Below are 24,181 nucleotides of genomic sequence, written 5' to 3'. Positions count from 1 at the left end.
ACCCAGAGCCTCGGCTTCGGCTCTGCAATCCCGTTTATCCCGCAGCCACGTGCCTCCAATTTTTTCTTTCTCTCAGTTTCGACGTGTTCATTCTCCAGTTTGGGTCACGAAGAAGAATCGCGGGGCAATCTTAAATCTGGCAGCCGAACAAAAGATAGTTAACTTAAATTTTTACATGATGTTGATGTATCTCTTTTCGTCTTCTTTCCTACGGACTGTTATATTTTTGTTATCGTATAAAGTATGCAGTTGTCGCGGATCCGATACTATTTTGAGTTTAGACTGAATTATATATTATGCACACGAAAGCACATAGAGTACATAGACACACATAATATTATTGTACGAGATTGATTTAAATTAAGACTCAGCTAGTCAATCCTGGCGATACGACGCGCAATTAATCGGTTGACCGAATAACAAATCCCGAATAATAAAGTGCCTTGTATTACCTATATTTATATAACAAATACTTCGATTCCCTCGAAATAGTCGAGCTAAGCACCGCTCGGCGACGCAATTTGTCTCGAAGTTACTCGAGACGGGTGAAACATCTCGACGAAATGGTGAAGAGGGGAGAGAACAAGAGAGAGAGAGAGAGAGAGAGAGAGAGAGAGAGAGAGAGAGAGAGAGAGAGAGAGAGAGATGCGCAGAAAGGCGAGAAGCGCGATAGGGAAAGTGAGGCGAAATAAAATCGAAGAGCGATGCACCGAAGAGAGAGTCGAAACGCATAATGTTTCCCGGTGGAGCCCAGCGAGCGACGACGGGTTGGGAGCTCGATTCCGGAAGCTCTCGGATTTTTATTAAATTCCGAGGAGAAAGAGGGGCTTCGGGGCATCGGAGGTCGCGCGGAAAGTCATCGCGGTTTCCTTCGCTTTACCTCGTTTTCGTCGTGAAGCGACGAGCCGCCCCTAAAAGTGGCTCACCCCATTTTGCTGATGCTCATCGACAGTGTCGCGGCCTTATTATCTTTTCAGAATTGGATATTCCTTCCGCTTTTCTCGATGTTTCAAGCTCAACGGAAAGCTACTATCGCGTCCGCAAAGAGAATTAGTGGTTCTGGTAGAGAAAAAGCTCTCTCCTCGTCGAAAGTATACGAATGTAAGAGCAAAATTCGTATCATTATAACGCGGAATTTTTTTCGCGTAATTTCGTAATTCGCAGGGGATCCTTTCTGTAGCAGGAATGCACAAGAGAATGTAAATTTTTCGAAAAAAGAACCTTAAGCGCGCATTTGGAAATGCAGGAAACAAAGACGAAACAATGATGACAGTGAGAAACTTCAGATTATATAACACGCGAAATAACGAGAAAGCGACGACGCGAGCATAAGCAGAATATTAGCGGTGACGTTCGTTCACATATAACACCGTACATGACGAGGACGGTAATAAAAATGTCGATGGCACTCTTTGGCAAAGTGATAATACGTGCTCTCCCTACCTTAGGAAAAAAAAGAAAAAAAAACACGATTTTCATCGAGGAATGGAATTTACGAGAGGAGGCAAAGTCGAATGTTGGCGGACGTCTACTGCATTCGGGAAATTATCGAAAATCCATCCTTCTTTTTGTTCGCGAGCGAGTGAAGCCTTTTTATAGGGTGCGTGTATTTAACTGCGTCGTACACGCGACTAAACTGCGAGACGCGGACGATGAACAAAAGCGGGCGATTATTACGCGTGCGGCGAACGGTTTCGCCGACGAATGCTGTAAGCACGCGTCAATTATCATTTCGTCGTTTCGCGTTCACGGACAAGCATCCGGAAACCGCGCGCGCCGGCGGTCGTTCAATTAAACTCGGGGAGACCCAATTTTCCATCGTGCGTATATATGTACGCGCACCTACGTCCGCCACGCAAATTCAACGTTGCTGAAATATTCGAGTAATGGCGCGTTAGTGATGCGACCCATTATGCGTCTTCCATCCTGCGCCGATCTTTATCGTCCATGATTGGCAGACTACCAAGCAACGCGTACCAAGCCGGCGTTCTCGCGGTAAATGAACGACGAACGAACGATAGGCCCGGCACCACGATCGATAAGAGCATCGGACGTTCTTTTTTTCCCTTCCTCTTTCTCTCCTTTTTTTTTCTAGCCCGCAAGAGGCGTAAAGTATTAACGGCAGACTCCCCGCCGCGCCGTAACGTCATTCTGTCTAGTCGCGTACTGCGAACGCGATCGATGAGCACTGAATCCGCAACGTTGAACGTCACTGCAAATTGTTGCATACCGTGTTTTAGTGGTGATTACAATAAATCGCGTACGAGCACTTCGCTTTTTCGCGAAGTCGCTTTTATCGCGCCGTCCCTCCCTCCCCTCCCCTCCTCTCCCTCTACCCTCTTTTCGGCATAAAAGCTCGACACATGCCCGTATCTTTTGCCGTATATCCGTCATGGCCGAGTGATGCATACTTGTCGTAAAAATATAAAGGCACGATGATAAAAACGCGAGGGCGTTTTTAGTGGAGTGCGCGCCTTATAGTCCACGCGCATAATTACGAGCTCCCAACACAAGCCGTCTAAAAGTTGGCGAATTAAAGCGGATTTTGCATTCAATTATTTTTAATTGGGCGAGAGGAAGCTCGCGCTGCGACGTGCCCGCGGAAAAAAAAGCTGCGATGCGCGCACGGAGGCAGGGAAGTTACGTCCCGCGCGGGATTATTAAGTGAAAAACGGTAACCTCGCGCTTATCGATATCGAGCGAACCGCGTGGGAAGAATATTCGCGCCGGACACGCGGACGATATAATTTGCGATTGTACTCGGCGGAACTGTGAGAGAAGAGGAAGCGTCACCTCATTTCCAAAATCCGTCGTCTCGCATCTTTCGTAATTCATCGATGCGTGACGCGCACACACTCAATATCATTTACTAACAATAACAGTTTCGATCAGAATAATTTTCGCTTAAATTATCACGTGTCTCCATCCGTCCTCGAGCTAAATACACGCGACAATGTCAAAAATACATACTGGACACGTAACTCGTACCGCGGCGATTTAACTCGGCCGTTATGCAAATAACTCCTCGCGCCGATTCCGCAAAATGGAGAAACACGAACGAAACGAACATAATTATCTGTGCCGGGCTGTTACCCGGTCTATCGGCTTTAATTTCCGCTTTACGTTTCGCCGAATAACGCAGGAAATAAGTGCACCAACCTCGCCGTGCACCTACGGGGGGGGGGGAGAGAGGGGGAAGGCATGGGAATATACGTATCTCTCAGGTATTATACTCGCGAGGCATCACACTCGTATAGGCATTACGCCACTCCACGGGTTTTATTGCCCGGCGTTAAAGCCCGCTCTTTCGCCGTGAGGCAGAGAAGAGCGCGAGAGAGCGGGCTGGCTTTCTTCCTCCGTGCACTTTGAACCCGGCGTCTCCGGCGTGCGGCCCCCGCCGTCGGGGCCGGGCCTGGGCTCCACCCATCCCCTTAAGCCGTCGTATGCCCGTGGCATGGGGACGAAGGGGTAGACGAGGGGGAGCCGCCTCTCTTGGATTCCGCAAAGGATTAAACCTCATAAATTCCACGGAGCACTCCGTGGAATTATCGGTATGCGGCCTTACGTCCGCCTCTCCGCCGCCTTTTACGGACGACTCGACAAACGAGAGCGATTTCCACGCGACTTTATGCTTTCTATCCTCCCCCCTTCCACCCTCGCCCCCCATATCCAATCCCCGTCTTCCTCTCGTCTCCGGTTAGCCGGTCGTGCGATTCTTATGAACATACGTTCGAGGCGTTATTTGCATGACTGCACGCCGGATGGATCGCGAATCGCGAACGAACGAGAAAGTATTAACGCCGCGAAGGTTTTCACGACGCGGAGTGGTGCGGAAAATGCAATTTCCTAGCCGCGAAAACTCATCTGGATCCCGCGTTGTTGCAACGAAAGATCTACCAGCATTCTATAACAGATTGAATTATGCGCGCTAAATTGATGATAGATTGGGTTTTCTTTGTCCGGCAAGAGAAAATAGATGGGATATTGTGCGATCTGTTCCAACAAGAAGATCAAATGAAGGAAAGTGGAAAAAATATATTTTTTAACTGAGTTTTATAGGGAATGCTATATAAATGCCACGCATTTTTTTTTCTTCCAATATAAAATAGTCCATATCTCATAACAAACTCAATTTTTAGATACAAAAAAAGCGAAACTAATATTCTAATAATTGGATAAATAACAAGGGATTCTCGATAACAAAATTAACAAGTAACAAGTAAAAAAAAGCTTTGAAAATTCAACGCGATTGACGGTGCGCAAGTCAATGTTACACCTATCCCTAACAATCGATAAGCGATGCGGTAACAATTAAAATAATCTCACGCTCTCCGGCGAGAAATAAATGAGTAAATTCAAAATTTGGTGGTCTAAAAATAGCGCGATTTTCCGCGAGGAAATCCAAGTAACATTTATAACAAAATTGTGCGTATTGTTTTTAGCATAAAATATAATGTCAATGTTGCAACGTTTTGATATTATAAGGGAAATCAAGGCAACCACGTTGCGACCGGATCCGTGCGATTTATGGACGAAAAGCATTTCCGACATGCCTATCGAAGAGTAAATCGATCTGGCCCTTCGGTCAGCTAGCAAACGTTTCATAATAAATAAACCGCGGCCGTTAATATGAACCGTGACAGGAGGGTGCGCACGAACGTTGCGAAATAAATTATCAAAACGTACCGCGCGCTGAACGATGGCCGCGTGTATAACGCAGTTTAATCGCGGATCATTATTATTTCACGGTTCATCGAGTCTTTCTGCGCAAATTCCGAAGTACCGACCGCCAGTCGGTACATCGCGTGTCACATTCAGTTGTGTACCGTGGTTTTGAAATCCCATTATTCCGAGAAAATTAATATTTAACGCTTGCGCGCTCGAAAATCGTCGCATTTACAAATGGAGCGCCCGGTAATGGCATATTTTTCCCCTGCAGGGGTTTATCGCCCGAATTATTTTCATCGGAACGCACGTTCACTGGCAGCTGTGAGAAATGGAAATAAACCGCGCGAAACGTAAAGGGGTGGCCGATACGACACGCGGCGCGAAATTAAAATAATTGCGAATATTTTTCGATTATTCCTGTCGCGCACTAATGCGAGCGTCGCGCAGTGAAATCTCGTAATGATAATTTTGTTGGAAACTTCTTCACCGTCGTCGTGCGGTTTTAAGGGGAAAAAAAACTGTATTCATTATTCGTCGGAGTAGTCGAGAAGTTCGAAGCTATTCAACCGAACCGTATCTTTTTTCTGCTAGCCAATCGTAAAGTACGGCACCTTAAACTTATCTCTTCGCCTTGCAGAAGTAATGCTTTTTCGTTTGTCTTAGGTTCCTTACGAGCGAGCTGTTCAAATGTTTATACGCTTTTTAAGATATCTTGAACCCGCTTTATCTAAAAGTATTTACGTTGCGTAAATGCGTAATGCCCTACTTGCAAATGACATAAATATATATTGAATATCTACGTATATGTATTAATACATTTTTTTAATATTCTATATTTTAATATACTATTTTTATATTTGGAAAGATAGTATTTATATTTTATTCATACGGCTACTGATGCATGGCATTTTCTACATAAAAATATTCTTTATCTGACATTAATAATGCATATCCGTAATTAAAAAGGGAACGATCCCTCCTTTCACAATTTTATATGTTGGTAATCCGAATCGATGGAATCGGACGTGAGGTGAAAGGTTTCAATCTTGCTTGCGGAAGAAAGGTCAACCTTTCATTGGGAGGAAGGGTGAAACTCAAGAAGATTAATGTAATGAATCAGTCTGACTAACGTTTGATTGAATCTGCCGTGATGTTCTGGGCTTACAGGGCTAAGTTGATACTCTTGTCTTAACAAGGGTCGATTCTTTTTCCATTTCACATAGCTTTTATCTGATGAAGTATGTACCTCCGACGGATCTTATATATAAAGGATCATTTTCGACATATGAATCGCGTTAAACGAGGTTAATCGTGCGAAATTAATCCTTCGCGATTCTACATTGGGCAATATACTGAATATTTAGAGTAACGATATTAACCGTCTGTATGATCACCAACTTGCATATACACACATTCGAATTTAATTAGCTGGAGCTATAAGCGGTCACTGCACCAAAAAGCCGAGCGTAATGTCGAGATGCGAGCGCAATACAAATGAGGGATTATCAAAAGCGAGCGAACGCGGACAGCGACGAAACGAAATCACATGTACGTTTTATCGCTTCATTAAAACGTGAAACGGAGGAAAGATAGCGAGAGAGGTATAGAGATAGAGTAGAATTACACGCGACAGAATGGCGTCGCCGCCACAAGCGAGGATGGAAACAGAAGAGATTGAGAACGTATAATATGGAGGTGATAGAGGTTCTGAAGAGGATGAGAACGATCTTGGGATTGAATCGGCGCTCTCGAGGGGAATGGAGAACAAACCCGACACTAACCTACCTCGCTCGGCCCGGCCCGGCCCACCCCAACCTAATCGAGCCTGACTAATTAGAGGGCAGGCTGGTAATGGAGTCAGCCAGCGAAATTGGGTAACGGTGGGCCTGATTTACAGTGCGAGAGACTTGGAAATTGGGCGCCGAAGGGTGTGAGGGTAAGAAGGGGCTCGCGACGAGCGGAACAGAAAAGCTCGCAGTGGATCGTGGGTGAGACGGAAAGAGAAAGGGAGAGAGATGAGAAAAAGAGAGAGATAAAAAAATCGGGAAAAAGATTGGTAATATCGACGAGCGCTAGCTTTTGGATTGGCCGTTGGTGATCAGGTCGCTTTCTACGACACGGCTCAAGCATTCAGCCGCGCCGAGCTGATCTTTCAGGTCGTGACGTGAGGCGGGTGAAAATCACACCGAGCGAGCCCCGGAAATCCGCTGGAACTTTTAATGGAATCGGTGATTTTTCAATGCGGCTCTCCTTCCTAGAGCGCGGCTGATAAGTCGCGCGAGACAAAAAGATCCACATTGATGGGATTCACGGTAGCCATTTTCGGTAGGGGACGTCGCGCTCGCGCGCGCGGCGAGTATTCATGGAATTGAAAATTGAGAAACTCTTCGGGGAAGAGTTTCGCTGGGAAGCCGGCTCCCGGGAGAGGAGATGTGCCCATTTTACTCCCCCGTCCGATCAGCGATTGTTCGGTCGTTTTTGCGGCTCTCCCGGGCGTACTACGTCGGCGAGAATCCGCGATATCATTTTCTGAGATTAGGCGCGATTTTTTTTTATTCGAGTCTCTTCCTCTTTTCGCCCTGACGACGTTACTTTTTCAGGGAGACTTCTTTTATTTCTGTATAAAGATTATATTTATACGGACGAAATGAAAATGATAGTCAGAGACAATAATAGTACATATTATTTGTCCAAAAATACCAAACACTCTGTTTATTAATCCATTTATATATCTATTTATGTATTTGAAGTTCCCTCAACATAGACAAATATAACCAATATAGAATAATAGTGGGATGAAATTTCAGCTATTCTATATTTGTTTCATAAATTTTACGTTTAACAAACGTTTCCCGGAAAACCGCGACTAAATTAAATAATAAATGAATTTACTATTAATACAGGTTTTATTAAAAACTCTATTTTGGGTCTAGATCTGGACGTAGAGACGTAAATAAGCGTCTCTATAATTATATCGTTTTAATCGACTTAAAAGTCATTTCCTTCTTAATTCCTCATATTTCTCTGTCTAAGCTTAATACAGTTCGTAATCATTTCGAAATCAGATTGCCGCAGCATCAAAACTCGACCTTTTACAAAGTTCTCGGCTCCGTTGGTAGCAAACGACGTTACCCACGAGAAATGCATAGAAATTCACAAAGGCAGCGGCGGCGCAACCGCGTCGAACGAACGGGAAAGGAGCCGTACAAAGGTAGTGAGAAGGGGATAAAGTAGAAATACGAGTCGTGCGCGGATAGTTAAGGGCCACTACGAGATGGCCTCTGCGTTTTCCTCTGTGATATCTCGTAGCGCGATACGAGACCGCGACGACTACCATGACGACAGGACGCTAACGGGGGAGGGTTATATAAAGCCACCGATGGGAACGGAAGGATAGCCGAGCAAACCAGGCGAGAAGAAAGAGACGGCGGGGAGGAAGGAGCGAGAGAAAGAGCGATGAAAGAGGCGCAAGTCCTCGAACTGGGCTGCAGTGCGATTCTGTAACTCGTTATGCTGTCGTTATGTGTTTATAACGACAGTTGCGCAGGTATACTATATAAGAAAAAAGCTGCGCAACTGTCGTTATGAGCACATAACGACGCATAACGAGTTACAGAATCGCACTGCTGGAGGCCTTGATTGAGGCCGGAGACGGTGCTTTTGAAGGAGACGGGAGAGCCCTTTTAGACTATGACTGAAGTCGAGTGAGTCTCGTGTGACCTCGGGACAAGGCCGCGTTACCCGTGAACAATCCGCAGCCGTAGGAATGCGCGAGCGTATATATGAACGCGCATACAACGACGGCCGTGCATTTACAAATGTTTCCCTCGGTCCGACCCTCGCTTCTTCCTTCTCTCGCCGACCTAACGAGAGAGCCGTAAATGTTCCGAGAACCGAGGATCCGTGCAGGATCGCCGAGCGACATGCGGGCGTGGCGAGGAACGTTCTTGATTAATGTTATTGGTGATCATTGTTGAGCGGGATAGATGCTGGTCCAGAGGGAGCATGGAATTAAGGAAAGTGGTTAGGACACTCCGGACGTTCCCTGCTGCAGGTTTGTCACTGTCGCGCCGACGGATCGGCCACCGACAGCGTCTACGTAATTGTTTTTGATCCCCGGGAATGCTGCGCGACACGCACGAGGACGAGTTTCGGGTCCTACGAAGAAAAAAAGACAGTGAAAAACGAATGTTATAACAATAACCGCCAACGTCTCCTATCGGGATAAATTACGAGCGTGTTCATTGCACACATGCGATATCTGGGACGAAACTTCCGCGTAACGTTAAATTCTCGGGTTTCTCGATTTATAGAACGTACCGTGCGTACCGGAAAATACTGCGAGATAAATAAATTACACAAGTGTAACATCGATACGCGCGTCCGTGGGAAACTTACACAGGCGCGGCCGCAATCATTTCACGGATGAAATAACGAGTAATTGGTTTACGAACTCGGCCATTGAACAAAGTTTCTAGAAACTCCCGCGTTTTCGATCAGCGTTACATAGAGTTTCATAACACGCGCAATGGCTAATGAACGCAAATAAAAGCGCAGCCGCGACGACGCTTTTGTAGTAGGACCCGGGCGAAACGCATCCGCCGCCGCGTGGCCTTGTAATATCGCGAAACTTGTCTTCCCCGGAGTTTCGAGCCGAATGGGGCTTTAGACAGGGGGGGTGGACGTATTTCGGTGATCGAAATTGCGCTGCGATTCAGGTTCACAATGGCCGCGATTCCTTGCAAACAGAATCAGAGTCGCCGCTATTAATTTGTCCGCCGGACTCCCGCCGCTCCGCTCCGCGCTGCGCTGACGCTATTTCGCGGACTCTTCATCTACCTAGTTCGAGTTAACTTCGTCTTCCACTCTATTCAAACAGCGTCCACGCTCAGTCGGTCTGCCTCGCCTACTCATTAGCGTCCCTCCGTCCGTTACTACTAATGCACGAGAGTCAGCCAACAAATTTACACGACGCGTTGCTGGGAGTTACTCATTAGAGCGCCAATGCGCACAATGTAATATTGCAATTCCGCAAACTTCAATGCTAATTGCAAGTCTCTCCGCGCAGTCGTGTTCATACATAAAAACAGTGTAATTAAAAAATCGGTTAATGTTTTCTCAGCGCATCGAAGGATCACGTTATCACGATATCATTATTGTCTGCGAAATATTAACCGCATACTGACAAGGTGGATACGTTATTTTAAAACGAAATGGCTGAACTTTATGTTTTTATAGAGTAAAAAAGCAGATGTGTAAATTTCGAAATGTTTCCCGACGTTTAGCGATGCGTAGCTTAAATGACGAAGTTTAAAAGGCACGGTTGAATGGAAGCATTTTAACATGCCTCTTTCATAGTGCATCATGTTAGGACAGCGTCCTGTCCGGGGATGACACACGGTGTTGCCAGCCTCACGTTGAAGGGGGATTGTTTTGCATTTTTCGCGGCGCGCGGTAAAAAGCCAGCGCTCGCCGCGGTCGCGCGGAGCGCGTTGCACGGGCGGAGCTGTTTCGGTCCTCTACGTAACATTATTCGCCCGGATACGGAGCCCCGCTCTGTTTTTCCGTGCGTGCGCCAGTACATTTGATACCTACAATCTTTTTGTCTGTAACTTTGCATTAATCCGGGAAACGTAATAAAGCGAGTACGGATAAACAGAGAGAGGACCGGCGATGGCGCGGCGGACTCGCCAAAAACTACCGATGGTGGTGCAGGATGTCCGGGCGAAAGTAGGCAGCCGGGATATGCAAACGCGACCGTAAGCCCCGCCGGATTAAGCACGGACGTATTTTCAATTCGCGATAACAATAAGTTCAACCTCGTCCGCTCGTTCGTTACTCACCCACTCTCTCTCCCCCCCCCTCTCTGTTTTTTCCTCATTCTCTTCGCCTCTCTGTTCTCCACCCTTTTTCTTTAACCCCTTTTTGCACCCCAATCTCGTTAGTATCGTTTTTATTCCGTCGTTCCGTGCCTCTTACCTGAAACGTGTCGAATCCTTTTGCGACTGCCGGCAATCCCAAAGAACAATCGTCCTTGACGCCCATCGGACGTTCTTTATTGGCGTTATTTACAGCTTGTCTGTCTAAGCAACTTCCAGAACTTTGTAGGTATGTGGGGATATTATACGTTTATTATTATCGTAAAAATAATAATTGTCAGAACCGGAATTATCAGTGTTCTTTAATATCGAATAAGCATTCGATATTGCATTCCGATAGATACTTTACGTTGTATTATCGGTTTCTTATAATAGTCTATTTTCTCTTTTTTCAATGGGTTCCAATTAAAATTTTATTTTATGAGATAAAACGAGATAAAGTCTCGTTTCTATTTGGCCGAAGATACAGCTTCATTATGGAAATGATACAGAATTTTCTGATCGAAAGTATAATACTATTAAAACAACTATTAAAAGAGCTCCATTTTAAACTAGACGTTATATGCTTGAATGACATTTTTTTCTAATTTATCAATTGTACGATATTAAAGGATTACTAGTTTAACATGAAAAAAATCCTAGAATTTAAATATCAGTTTGAACAGTCGTCACATTTAATCATAATAAATTATTTCTCATAAATAGATACGTAGTGTCTCATAAAACGTGAACGTCAGTAAGTGTAAAAATTATTAACCACTAAATTTGCGGTAAGCGAAAAATTGTCTAATGAATCTATAGGAAGGCGGAAACATTATTTGTTATAAATCTGATCCATGCGCGAAACGCATCATCCATCAGACACCCATTAGACCATCGGTGTAACCACGACACGTTCGCATGCTCGATGGGCACTCAGTGGTCATCTAATGGACACCGCCGACGCACTTTTTCGCACGGCGCTATTCGTCATGACCATCCGTCGCGTGTATACAATACAACCGGCGAAAAAGCTGACGAACGTTTATACAACGTGAGAAGAATGTTGCTCCCTGGTCACGTCTCTTTCCTTATAGTCCACTCACGTAACGACGAGAAAGCAAAAAGCGTGCACGTTACTTTATTCGTAATAACGAAATAATAAACATGAGAAAAAAAGGGGACGAGATAAAAAGACTCGACTCACATAATAAGCACCGTGCCAGAAGGGCGGATGAAGGGAGTTACTAATTTCTGATTAGCTTGCAAAAATTAAAGCCGAAAAATTCTCTCCCGTATTAAAAGAAAGATTTGCTAGATATGAAATTGCGATCGGGAGTAAGATACAGCGTCGAAGAGGCCTTGAATATCCGAGGTATTTAAACTTAAATGGTATTTAAACAAGGTTGAAGATCGGAAAATTGAATAGCGTTCAAGAACGGAATTACGATGCCGCATTCACCGCATGAGCACGGAATTGCGTGATGCGAATATGCAACACGATTGTATAGACGCTCGAGTGCCGGCAGCTTATGCTGGTAATCGTGCTTTTAGCACCAATGCCGATTGAACACGATGAAGCGGCGAGCGTGATTGTAGCCGGTAGATTAAGGTAGCGAAGGTGAAGGTAATGGTGGACGCGGAAGCGCGGGGAAGAGAGGAGAATTTTTCATTGGAGTCAAAAGTTCGGCGTACTGAAAGTTTAATTCCAGACTCTCTGGGCGTGGTGCGGCTTGAATGAAAAATCTCTCCTCTGCCTTTGCCGCCCGCCCCGCTCTCTCCTCCGTCCCTGTCTGCCTCCGTCGTGGCCGTCGCGCTTTCGCGCTTTTTCCGTATCCCGGCACAGCGAAGAAAGACGTTCCTTTGCCGAACCGTTGCCGATTAAATTCGATGGAAGGGCTTGGTGCGAGTGATTTAGCCGAGACTTATTTCGCGGTTGAATCGAGCGACTAATACATCGACACTTTCATCCAGGTTTTCCCCCTCGTCGAGTTGTCAATACCGCCACTTATCGTGACGCCTTTGCGAAGGCAATTTAATGTCTCGTAAATATTGCTAGTGTGCGCTTCGCTTATGAGATTTTTAAGTAACTTGATTTCTCGTCCAAAATGGATTTCCGTTAAAACGCGGATTTCCTAGTGTTGAAAACACCGTAATTTTTATTCGTTACAATTAATTATTTATATACATTGTTCGATAAGATTTTTTACATGTATTTCCTTCGAGTCTAGTTAGAAGGAGAGTTATTAGCATTATCTTAATAGGAATTACTAGTATATAATCGTGGAGACAGATATCGGAGCGTTGGCAATTACGATTTTGTAATACCCTGCGATTAGGCTAAAGATTGATGTTTAACTCCATTTTGTTCGCACTATTCAATACTTGTCTCAATTAATCAACGTGAAACGCCACACGTACGTCCACCAGCCTTAATCTATGAGAGGTGCGGTCCGTGCGAACGCGCGCGCCACTGCCCTCCCCCGAAGCTATCAGAGTGTAGGTTTTGCGGCAATACGTTCGGGGTGGTAACTGCAGCGGTACCACTCGTTTAAAACGCATTAGGGAGGTAGGGGGCGGACGGTGGTACAAGTCCGTGGCCACTCTAAGCACCGCAATTCCGCAGCTGCCGCAATTCTTGTTCGTGCTTTTTGATCAAGCGCCATCAACGCCCTCGTACGCTTTTGTGATCGCGCGTCCTTTTCCTGTTTCAGTGAGGCCACTGAAGGTGACGATACTCAGCAGCGAGCACGCGCCCCTCAGCGCCAATCGGAAGTACGACATTAATTGCATGACAGTGGGTTCAAGGCCGCCAGCCAAGCTGTCCTGGTATATGGACGGCAGGAAACTCACCAATTCCACGGAAAGGGTAAGTCTCTATAGCTGATCGATACGTGCGATGTAGGTATAGTTAGAATCTCAGTCTTCGGGGAAAAGAAATTCTCACTTATTATTAGATCTTTTATTTTACGACTGCACTTATTACAAATAAAGTGCAGTCTAGACACTTGTAACCTTTCAGTGTATTTTATATAAGAAATATTTTCTACAGATGTAATACATCTGTTTCTTTTCCGAGAAAAGATAATTTCTTATTCCAAAGCACTTAAAAAATTTGCTCAGCAAAAATGTTAACTCATATTTCTCTGTACAATGACCACTCCATTTCGGCATTCACGGTTTCATGTAACCGTTACGAGTGCCAAAAAACCCTCGATAATCGATACTCGTTTCGGATTCGATTGATAAAACGGTGGTTTCGCGCGAGTAAAGTTGTGTCGCGACAAGTGTCGTCGGCGCAAATGGTATAACAGAAAGGGAAACAAACGACTCGAGCCGTGAAATAATTTCCTATTCTGCCTTCGCCGAAGCGGAACAAAAAAAACAAAATAATTCATCGTGGTTTGCACGGCTATTTCCTCTTCGCCATTTAATTCGCGCTACGCTAATGGTATCCGTCGATAGCGAGCCGATCGATCTCCATTATCTCCTCTTCGCCGATCTTCTATATTTGCAATATCGCGTATTTCGAAAGTATGAAATTCTTATTCAGCGGAACTCTTACTTCGTCTGAGGGACGAAGTCACGCCAACCCTGTCGCGGAATGATTCAACGTCGGCGAAAACACGTCGCGTCCCACATAGCATCCGCTTCCCACGTATGAACGAAAAGATGACGCTATTAAAAAAGCAGCATTCCGTTGAGAATTAACGGTCTGCCGGGTCGAAGGAGAGACTCAAAAACCCGCGCGTCTCCGCGTCCGAGGGGTGCGCGAGCTTCTTCTTCGATCTGTGTTCTCCGCGAAATCACTGGCATTAACGCCGGTATCGGTATTTGCATCGTTGCCATTAAGCATCCCCTCTGACACGCCATGGCGCAATTACCGGATAGCGGCGATGCTTTCGTGATCTCTCGCTCTCGCTCCTATTCACCTCGGGGCTCGATGCCTCGTCCCTGTCTCGCGCGCGCGTGCCCCTTTCCTCCCTTCCGCCGCGATCCTCTCGCTCATTCCGGACGACGCGGAAACTCCTCCGTTATACGTACTCGAACTCCGGCGTACGAACATCGATCTACGCCCTTCTTGCGTTTCCGCGGCGAACTCTTCCTGAAACGTGATTCTTTGATTCGCCGCGCTTCTCTCCCTCTCACCTCCGTTAAACTGCATTTCGAATTTCGATACACACCCCGCTCGTCTCGGGCGGTATGTAAGTTTTAAAGTGTTCCGTTCAGACTGTAAACGTACGTAATTGAATCCGTCATTCCACAAAGTGAATCGACTCGTTTTACGAGCGAACAGAAAAACTTAATTGCTCTTTTTCGTAGTATAATATGGCGTCAAAATGCCATATTATAGTCCAGATTACACCTTTTGGCTTTATCAAACTTAGTTGCAATGTATTTCATAACGTTATATTATAAAAATTACTTTATAAATGTAATACACTTCTATATATATTTTAATATATGCAATCGAACAATTTGCGATAGAATTGCGCGGTGGAATCTCCGTTTTTTTTCTGCCCCAATTAATCGCACAAGTCGAGCAATGATAAATGCGATTTCGAAATGGCGTTAAGTAAGCCTCTTTGACCTAAGAGCAGGACGAAGTTATCTAATATATAGACAGTATAGTACATATGTAACTGAAGTGATGGCTACCATCCATCATCCCACTACTTGTCAATAGTTCTATGACAGATCTGAATGTTGAGAGAGATATATAGTAGCGGGAATAGAACACAAGCGCGCACGAACGTATTTTACTAGTTTATTATTATTGCTCTTCCTTCTATTTTTTTTTCTTCTTCATGTTCATGATTGAGTGTTTAGCTCATTACTACAAAAGATAGTAATCCCAGATTTTATTAATCGCTGACATTATTTCTGTAAATTTCAAACCGATAGTCGTTTCATTAAATTTAGAAAGATCTCTTCCGGTTTGATATTTAATCAACCTTCGTTAGACTTCTGAGAAATTCCAAATTATTCATAAAATGTAAAATAAAGCTTATTTGGATATACTTTTGGAAATACTTTATACGTTAATCATTTCGTATTGAACACAATTCTAACTTATTGTTAAAAATGTACGATTAAGTCAAAAGCATCACTTTTTATCTTGGTCGTTTCGCGCAACGATGATGAAATTGCCATTGTACTTGAACTCTCGTAAAGCATCGATTTATCATTATATCTGTTGAACGCTTTTACCAGAAAATCCTTCTAGAACGCAATTCGTCGGATGAAATCGAAACGAGCCCTGGAAAGTTAACTGTATCTACTTCAATTGTTCTCCTCTGTCATTGTCTTATCCATGATGCTTTAGAAAAATTCACAGAGATTTCTACGAACGCGATTTCACGCGCATTATTTGAACATCTTTACATTGACGAACAGCAGTTTTGTCTTTCTATTGAATTTACGTAATAATTTGCGCAATTTTAAAGATATAAAAGCTATGAAAAAAGTGCAAATTGTCCGATCGCAGAAATTCGCAATAAATTATGACAGAAGAAAACGCTAAAGAGGTACACGATCTCCGTGCACGGGAATTTCATGTAACGTCATTCTCTCGCCGGCCGGCTATTTCGTGCATAATCGAGATGCAGTAAAACCTTCCAAATGAAAAATGAGCGCAGGTACGCGAGAGCTCCGGTTACGCCGCCGCTCATACGCGTGGATTTTGCAATAACGATTCGCCGATTCGATCGGTGTCGCGCGACCGACCATGATCGACGATGATCCGCTAGTGGCGGAGATCCAAAGGGCTGATATTTTCCGCCGCAAATAACGATCACGTTGTTGGTCGGTGCTAGGCAGGCGGCATCCAGTTCTGACACGTTCGCGCTATCTCGCGTTATACGTCATAATATCGCGGTGTCGAATGAAGTTCGGTACCGGTAGACATATCGAGGCGAACGCAGGGAGAGAGAGAGAGAGAGAGAGAGAGAGAGAGAGAGAGAGAGAGAGAGAGAGAGAGAATGAGAGAGAGCGAGGGGGGAGAACAAGGACACAGAGGTGAGGCACGGCGAGAGGGACGCAGAGAGAGAAGTCGCGGCAGGGGGTGGAAGAGAGGGTGGACAGTACAGTTGGCAGTGGGTGATTCGACTTCGCCGATTTATGACCGCCGCACGAATTTCGAGCCAATTTCGTTCTGGGCTTCGTACGTACGTACAATGCGATGCAAAAGTTTCGATCTTCTCGCCGGGACAATCTGCTCGTCGAGATCGCCGTATCTTCTGGCGAAAGGTATCGACTGGAACGCACTAGGAATTGCAAAACTGCAAGTACGCCGAGTGAGCTTTAGTTGTGTGTTATAAATTGGAGATAGCGATAAATCAATGCTCTTTTCCTTCTTTTTAAATGATCTCGCGCTTTTGTGTCACGCTTTTATTACAGTCTGTTTTCTGGGGAAAATAGCTGGAATGTTGCGTGCTTTTTCAAAAACGTATTAACATGATCGCGCTCTTGAGAGAATTGCAAGATTGTAAATTTTAATATTTTTAATGGCACGAGCTAGCCGTTTTATTAACCGGCGGCATTTTTATTTACGTGCATGAAACCATTATCTTTTCCTTTATTTCTAAACTGCAAAATTCTAAGTTTATGTTACACATGCTCGGTACATTCGCTGAATTTAGAACGATATTCCATTAAAACGACTGATGTTAAAGAAAGATAAATGGTGGAACGACCTGACAAATACGATAAGCGTAAATGTAACCTGGCATACATATGTGTATATCTGACACAAGTTGTGCATTACATTTAAGTTTCCCTAAATATTATGGAATATTAAAATTCTCGTATTTTGAAAAATTTAAAGTATGGTAAATCACGCGTGGAGTTTTTATACGGGAAAATGTTTGAATACAATTTTTTTGAAAGTTAGAAATATTTCATGAAAATAATTTCAGATAGATTCTCTCTTCGTCTCTTTTTTACGATAATTGTATAAATAATTTATTTTTATTTCCATAAAACTCGTATTTTGGAGACAAAATCAACATTCGTAAATTGAAAAAAAAATTTACATAGCAACGAGATGTCAATATATTTTTAGTCACAACTGAAATTTCGAAGATCTTATTGAGCTTAATATTAAATTCAAAAAATTTTAGTTAATTTTTATTTTATAGTTTCAGCTTCATTCAGCCACATTTCAACAAGATAGTGGCTTAAATTATTGGCAACATCATCAGAAACATTATTATTTTGCTAGGAAGCAATTAGATTTGCCATCGAATTTACAACGATTTTTGTAAATGACAATTTTTCTCGTAATTTTACGTACGCACCGATATTCAATATTAAATCAAAATAAAATTATGTCCTTTATTCTACATTCGTTACAATATATTATTTTAATTAATATGTATTACAGTACGGTATGAGAGCATCATTTAATATAAAATCAATTAATTGTATTAATCGTTGTGCCATTTATTGTCGTTGTAATGTAAAGAAATGAATTTCCTGTAGCAGTAACACATTTCATATTTCGTACTTCCTTCCTTTCACGTTTGAATTGAAATGATGATATCAGTCAGTCTCATTTCCAGAGTTTAATACACTTACTAATCCAATTATATTGCAGTGGAAAGTTTTAACAAATCACCGGTACACAAATATCGAATGTATATATGTCACACGCGATCAACAAATATTAAAATACGGAGTTAATTACAATAGAACTAATTAAACGCATCGTAACGCCACTCAATTTGGAGTTGATCCGTTCCATACCCGCGATATTTCGTTAATAACGAAAAATTTGTAAATGCAATTTCACTCTGATACACAACATATGATGCGATTAATAAAGCTTATGGCTAATTAAGACGCAATAAACCGTCGTAAAATACACATTCAAAATTTTCAGTATTGTCCGCGCATTACGCATTAGAACACATTTAGAACACACGTATTATTAATAAACGATCGATACGCCAGAGCTTTTCTGTTACTTGGATTACTCGATCCGGCAAGTTGCGCATTACTCCGCGCTTTCAATCCGAAAATACGGACAAATTACAGATAAATGGACGTAAAATTTCGAGCTTGGAGTACATTCGAGCTCAAGCATCGTTAAAGAAATAATTATCATTCGTAAATCGTGCAATTAAACAATAATATATAACCGTCTCGATTTCTGCTGCTAAATCCAGCAAGAGATCTATTTTGAAAAATAGCCTCGGCTACGAGTTAATAGCGAGAATTAATTAACCTCGCGGTAATCGCTAATTGCTCATAGAGAATGATCGCGTTTGGTATCTTCTGATATTTGATCGCATTTCGAGGGGTAATGCGATGATACATCGAACGGCTCGTGTCATCAGTCATCATCTTACCCGCTCGAGTTTCATCACACGAATGACAGCAAAGTGACCACATATACATAACACATGCTAACGATATTATTACTTGAATTTTAAATCGACAAATGTGTTGTAATTTGATTGATTTATATATATGATATAAAAAAGGAATTCAAACTGCTACATCCAATTTAATCTTTTTTAAATAAAAATTTGAATAATTGATTAATTATTTTATTTGAAAATAATTGTTATAAAAAATGTAATGTTTATTTATAAAATTTATTTGCGCTTTTATTAAAAAAGCAGTTATATTAATTTATTTATTATTTTTATTACTTTTTTCCTAATTCTTACTCTTCAAAAGAAGCAAAATTGTGTGACTTTAATAAATTAAGAAAAGGCTGAAAATAATTAAAAAGCCGCAAAAAGTGTAGCAATTTTCTTTTTTCTTTTTTTAATTGATTAAATTCATACAATTTTACTTCTTTCAGGAAACGTAAATTGAAAAGACGGTAATCAGAAATTAAATTTTATAAATATATTTTTCGATTAAAACGTAAATGAATTATTTTATTTATGCTGATCAAATCAAAGTTGAATAGTCAAAATCAATATTAATTTCGAAAATCAGTAACATATCGATAAAAGATGTCAAGACAATATAAATGTAAGCGTAATTAAAAACCAGAGGCGCACGAATTCTGTGCGATATTATTCTCTAATTTAATTGAATAATGTATAATTTAAAAACTATTGTAATCCAGAGGTGTTTGTAATGCGATTGTCCTTGATTAATTTCATGGTACGAATATTAAAATAATGCATTATAAGAATGTGTAGTGTTAAAATATAATACGCCGTTTACAGGGTGTAGTGAGGAATTCTTACATGTAAACAGAGCGAGGTCGCGCGCATCAAGGAGTGATCGTGCATACCTACATGTTTGATAATTACATGTTTTCTGACGAGACACCTAGCTCGCGTACATTTGCGTAAATACAGTAGGCGGTTTCGTGCACGTTAAAGTTGCGTTCGCGGTAAGGGTGAAATACTCTACGTGAAAGCCAGATCCTATTACACCACCCGCAAAGGTGGGTGATAAACGCCTCCTGAACTGACTCGTCCGGTCATTAAGACTTATCGCTGGATTAACGCTTGGCTTATAAACCTTCAAACGCATGCTGCCTTGCGCGAGTACGAATAATTATACCTACTAGAGCTATCCTTCTGAGAGCCGAAGCATACCTTTTAGAAATTAGGACTCCGCATAATTTATGAATCTGCATGCAAAAAGGCATTTAAAATATCTCGGTGCGATCATAATGTGCGATCACTTCTTTCCTCGTATAATGAACATATTAAAATGCATGTATCACATTTCTACATTTGTCATACGCGATATCTGGCTTCGACACTAATTAGCAACAAAACTTTAATGAAGCGCCTGCAAATTAATTCTCGCAACAATATGCGCGAAATATTCAATAAAATGCTGATGCCGTATCGTAGCTGACAATGAATGGATATAGCTGCTGTTGTTGCAGATTGTTCATTTATTGTTATTCCGATTAACGAATAAATAGTATTTTGATATTAAATATTAACCAATATTACAGTACACATGATTTAATTACTCGTACTTGCATGCGATGCGCACTTTAATAGGCGTGCTGCAGCAAAAAATATCGGGAAAGCAATTAACGGGCGCGATATAAGGCGCATATGCCTTAAATATGTAATACGTAATTATGATTTCACTATGGTTGACTATGGGAATAATTTTTTAAAAATCCGATAATACTAAAACTCTCGAGATCGTTGAAAAATTTAATGTAATATTAAATTAACAACTTTTAATATGACCTCGTCTGGAGATAAGACCCAAACTGCAGTAATAGCAGAAAAACCGTATTTAATATTTAAATGATTTTGAGAAACTGGATATTAAAATATTAACGAACAGATTTGGTTCGAACAGATTTAGACTCAATAATTCCGACTGTAAATAATGAAATCGAATCACTTTCAATTTTGAATGATCTTGCGACCATAATTTTCAATTCTCGTATAAGTTTAACTATTCAACCGCGCTTACATGAAATTGGAACAAAGTTAAATTATCTATAGATATTTATATATCTTTTATAATTATATGAGCGAAATATATTTCTTCTTAAATAATGATAAATAATATTGTTAACAACTGCGTTAATAAAACGGATATTGCGATTCGATTGTTGCAGGTGTCGCAGGATGGTAACATGACGAGTTCCATCTTGTCGTTTCAGCCTACTCTAGCACATCACGATAAAGTTATCACGTGCAGGGCTGAAAATCCCAAAGTCCAACATGGTGTAGCAGAGGACACATGGAAACTGAATGTTTTTTGTAAGTATGCACCCTCGCTGATGTACAACAGATATAAGATAGAGTTACACGCAAACTATCAACGAAAATCAGAGATTTTCCGGCGATTTTCAATTATAACTGCGATGGCTCGATAAGGAAAACGATATTCAGCGACTGTATAAATTACCTACATACAAACGATACATTTTGTCTTGTATATATCTAACACATAACAATAACGTAATTTGTTTTGTTGGCTATTATTCCGAGAGCATATTGCATGCTATCATATGCATAATTGGAATAATTACGCACTACACATATGATATTGATACACGCAGTAAAATGAAAAATTGCACGAGGATAATATCAGATCGCAAACCGATGGCTGAGGTAGACCACGAGTTTACATATTAGTAATAGCAACACGATATGCTCTGCAGAGCCAGCATTATTATCACTGATATCATTATTCATTAACACACCGTCATCAATATTATGCAAGCGAATCAACAGTACTCGATCCGTATTGAAGGATAATAACGAACGAGTGGCCATTTTCCCTCTTTTACGCTTACCGCGCGATAAAAAATGAATAAGGAATATCACTTGGCGTAATATATATATATATATATATATATATATATATATATATATATATATAATACTTACTTTTTTATTTTTATACGACTATGAATATAAAACATTAAGTCTACCGGGGATAAAATTCTATGCGTACTATAAACATTTCTCTTTATCCCAGAAATTTCAGTTCAACAGGCTCGCTGCGAATATTTTTTTGGAATTTTTTCCTTTATAAGAGAGACGTAATAGATTTTTTAGTAGGAAAGTTGCCGGGGATACGGACATTTCAGAGATTTAAATCCGAATTGTCGCCCATTAAACGCCGCGCGCATCACCGCGCAAAAACAAGCTGGCAGTAATTCATCAAAGCCGTAAACTCATAAGCGGAGCATTGCGCGGGTGTCGTCTCTCCGTACAATCGACACATCGGAAAATTCGCGAGCGCGGCATACGTCAACGCGTGCACGTGTACATACATAACGGGATACGGCCGGGGCCGACCGTGCAGCACCATACGCCGTCCGTATGTATATCGAACATGGTAAACGGGTTAAAAGCTTGGCAGGCCGAAACAAGGCCGTCGATATAGATTACGTTCGCGCAAACGCGAATGTAATCACAATAACGAGACGTCAACGACGGGGCCAAAATGGAACGTTCGGCGTGGCGGTGGCTGACCAGCGCGACCCGATTTATTTGCCCGCTGTGGCATCTCGACGCTCGCAAATTCGAAAGTTCGCTACGAGACAAGTTCCACTGTGTCGTTTTCAACAAGTCGGATCCTCATGAGAGATGATTATGTTATAACTCGTTAGGAATTCCATTCCGCTAATTTAGATATTGAAACTGAAGGGATACTTTCGCACTTTCTAGTAATAATATGACGAGAAATTAAATTTAGATAAATTTAATTGTAATGTCTACAGAAGGTCTGTTTCTTTTTCATTATTTTCTTCATTAAATTAAAACGAGTGCTTGAACATATCGACTTGCGTTTACTCATGCAACATATGTAGAGTTTTCTATAAATTAGAAACGCTTAAATAAATATCGAATCGATTGTTTCAATCTTGTTTAAAATCGTGCGCGCGATGCAATGTAGCTAAAACTAATTTTTCTTAATAATTGAAACTAGCTACAGCTTCTTTTGAAAACATGTTTATCGTCGAAACACTAATTCGAGCAAGACTCGTGAAATAATCAGGAACGTCGTTTTTCTTACAGTTGTTCCAATTTTACACCTGCAACTTGGCTCGAACATGAATCCGGATGACATCGAGGAAGGCGATGATGTATACTTCGAATGCAAAGTTCAAGCGAATCCGGGTGCCTACAAAGTCGTGTGGAAGCACAACGTAAGTCAAAATTGTCTTATAGTACATATCAAATATGAAACAGAGTACGAAAGTATGAAATAGAAAAGCTTTCTGTTGTGAATACATCCGTATTCGTGCAATGTATACGTCGTTAAAAATGTTAAGCACGGCAATGCGAAAAAGCCGATACCGAAACTTTTGTGCGGGACGGAATCGTGGATAAAAATGCATTATTCGAATTGGGTAAAAGCCCAGAGGTTTGAGTTTGAACAATGACCTCTGGATTCTCTCGCGAGTGATATATTTACGCTTGAATAGTTCCTAAAACTGTTCGCTCAGAATAATGGCTATTGCAGCCGTAACCGACAAATAGGAAACAAACTTTCCGCATGCCTAAAACCTCTTCCTACCTCTCCAAATATTACCCGACTCGCGAAGTGGAACGCAAACATAACACAATTACGCAAAAGAGTATCCTTTGATGTAATCTTAAGTGCATCTATAAAATTAGCTCATCCTTTATCTTAATTAAATTTCTATTTATGTAGTGGACGTACTGTTTTCACTGACCACTTCGCGACTGTTTACTTAAAACGGCTACAACACGTGATTTTCTGAATGGATTCAGAAAATCACGTGTTCATAAGAACACATAGTAATAAATTTCGTTTCGATAAATTTTATCTCGGACGTATCGGGGTTTTCCTTTGCATGTAGCACGAAAGCTTGATCTTCAACGTTACTCGAAGACTCCGCCTCCGAAGGTGTATCGTAGCCGACGCTAAACGGTGTACCGATATAAATGGTGGTATAATACTCCTTCGCTCCGCTGACGCCGTTTTTACATCGACGTTATATTCGCAGATCTCATTACGCGTCGTTTCTCCTTGCATTTCCCCGACAATGTCTATTCACGTTTCCGCGTCCTTTCTACCTCCAACGTCGCTGACGTCATTATGTATTGTTTAATATAGTACGTTATATTATGGCACGGTGTCCATAAATGCTTTGTAAATACGCGGAATGTCCAACTTTACTGTCGTCGTCGTTGGGGTAGCAGTTAATTAACTCGATATTAATAAAA

General features: G+C 41.9%; 3 protein-coding genes across 8 annotated transcripts in view; 2 read left to right on the top strand and 1 right to left on the bottom strand.

Moving 5' to 3' along the window:
• The window catches only part of Rps12 (ribosomal protein S12), a 224,029-nt gene that overhangs the window by 80,192 nt on the left and 119,656 nt on the right, over positions 1–24,181 (top strand). Inside the window, exon 1 of one of the 2 annotated variants that reach the window (XM_071788649.1) lies at positions 1,073–1,079. The exons of the other annotated variant lie outside the window; for it this stretch is intronic. The gene's annotated coding sequence lies outside the window, so the exon portion shown is untranslated. Of the gene's footprint in view, positions 1–1,072; positions 1,080–24,181 lie in introns of those variants that run through there. 2 annotated transcript variants of the gene reach the window in all.
• LOC139819370 (uncharacterized) overlaps positions 1–24,181 on the bottom strand; it is a 368,184-nt gene that overhangs the window by 253,431 nt on the left and 90,572 nt on the right. The window lies entirely within an intron of this gene.
• Positions 1–24,181, top strand: part of LOC139819361 (synaptogenesis protein syg-1) — a 269,748-nt gene that overhangs the window by 226,186 nt on the left and 19,381 nt on the right. For all 4 annotated transcript variants that reach the window (XM_071788636.1, XM_071788638.1, XM_071788637.1 and 1 more), the window contains 3 exons: positions 13,241–13,395; positions 21,091–21,235; positions 23,006–23,136. In XM_071788636.1, coding sequence (XP_071644737.1) covers positions 13,241–13,395; positions 21,091–21,235; positions 23,006–23,136 — 431 coding nt within the window. The remainder of the gene's footprint in view (positions 1–13,240; positions 13,396–21,090; positions 21,236–23,005; positions 23,137–24,181) is intronic.

The sequence above is a fragment of the Temnothorax longispinosus genome, chromosome 9, assembly GCF_030848805.1.
Source record: "Temnothorax longispinosus isolate EJ_2023e chromosome 9, Tlon_JGU_v1, whole genome shotgun sequence".
NCBI lineage: Eukaryota > Metazoa > Arthropoda > Insecta > Hymenoptera > Formicidae > Temnothorax > Temnothorax longispinosus.
The sequence above is the reverse complement of the archived record's forward strand: the minus strand, read 5'-3'. Positions and strand labels throughout refer to the sequence as shown.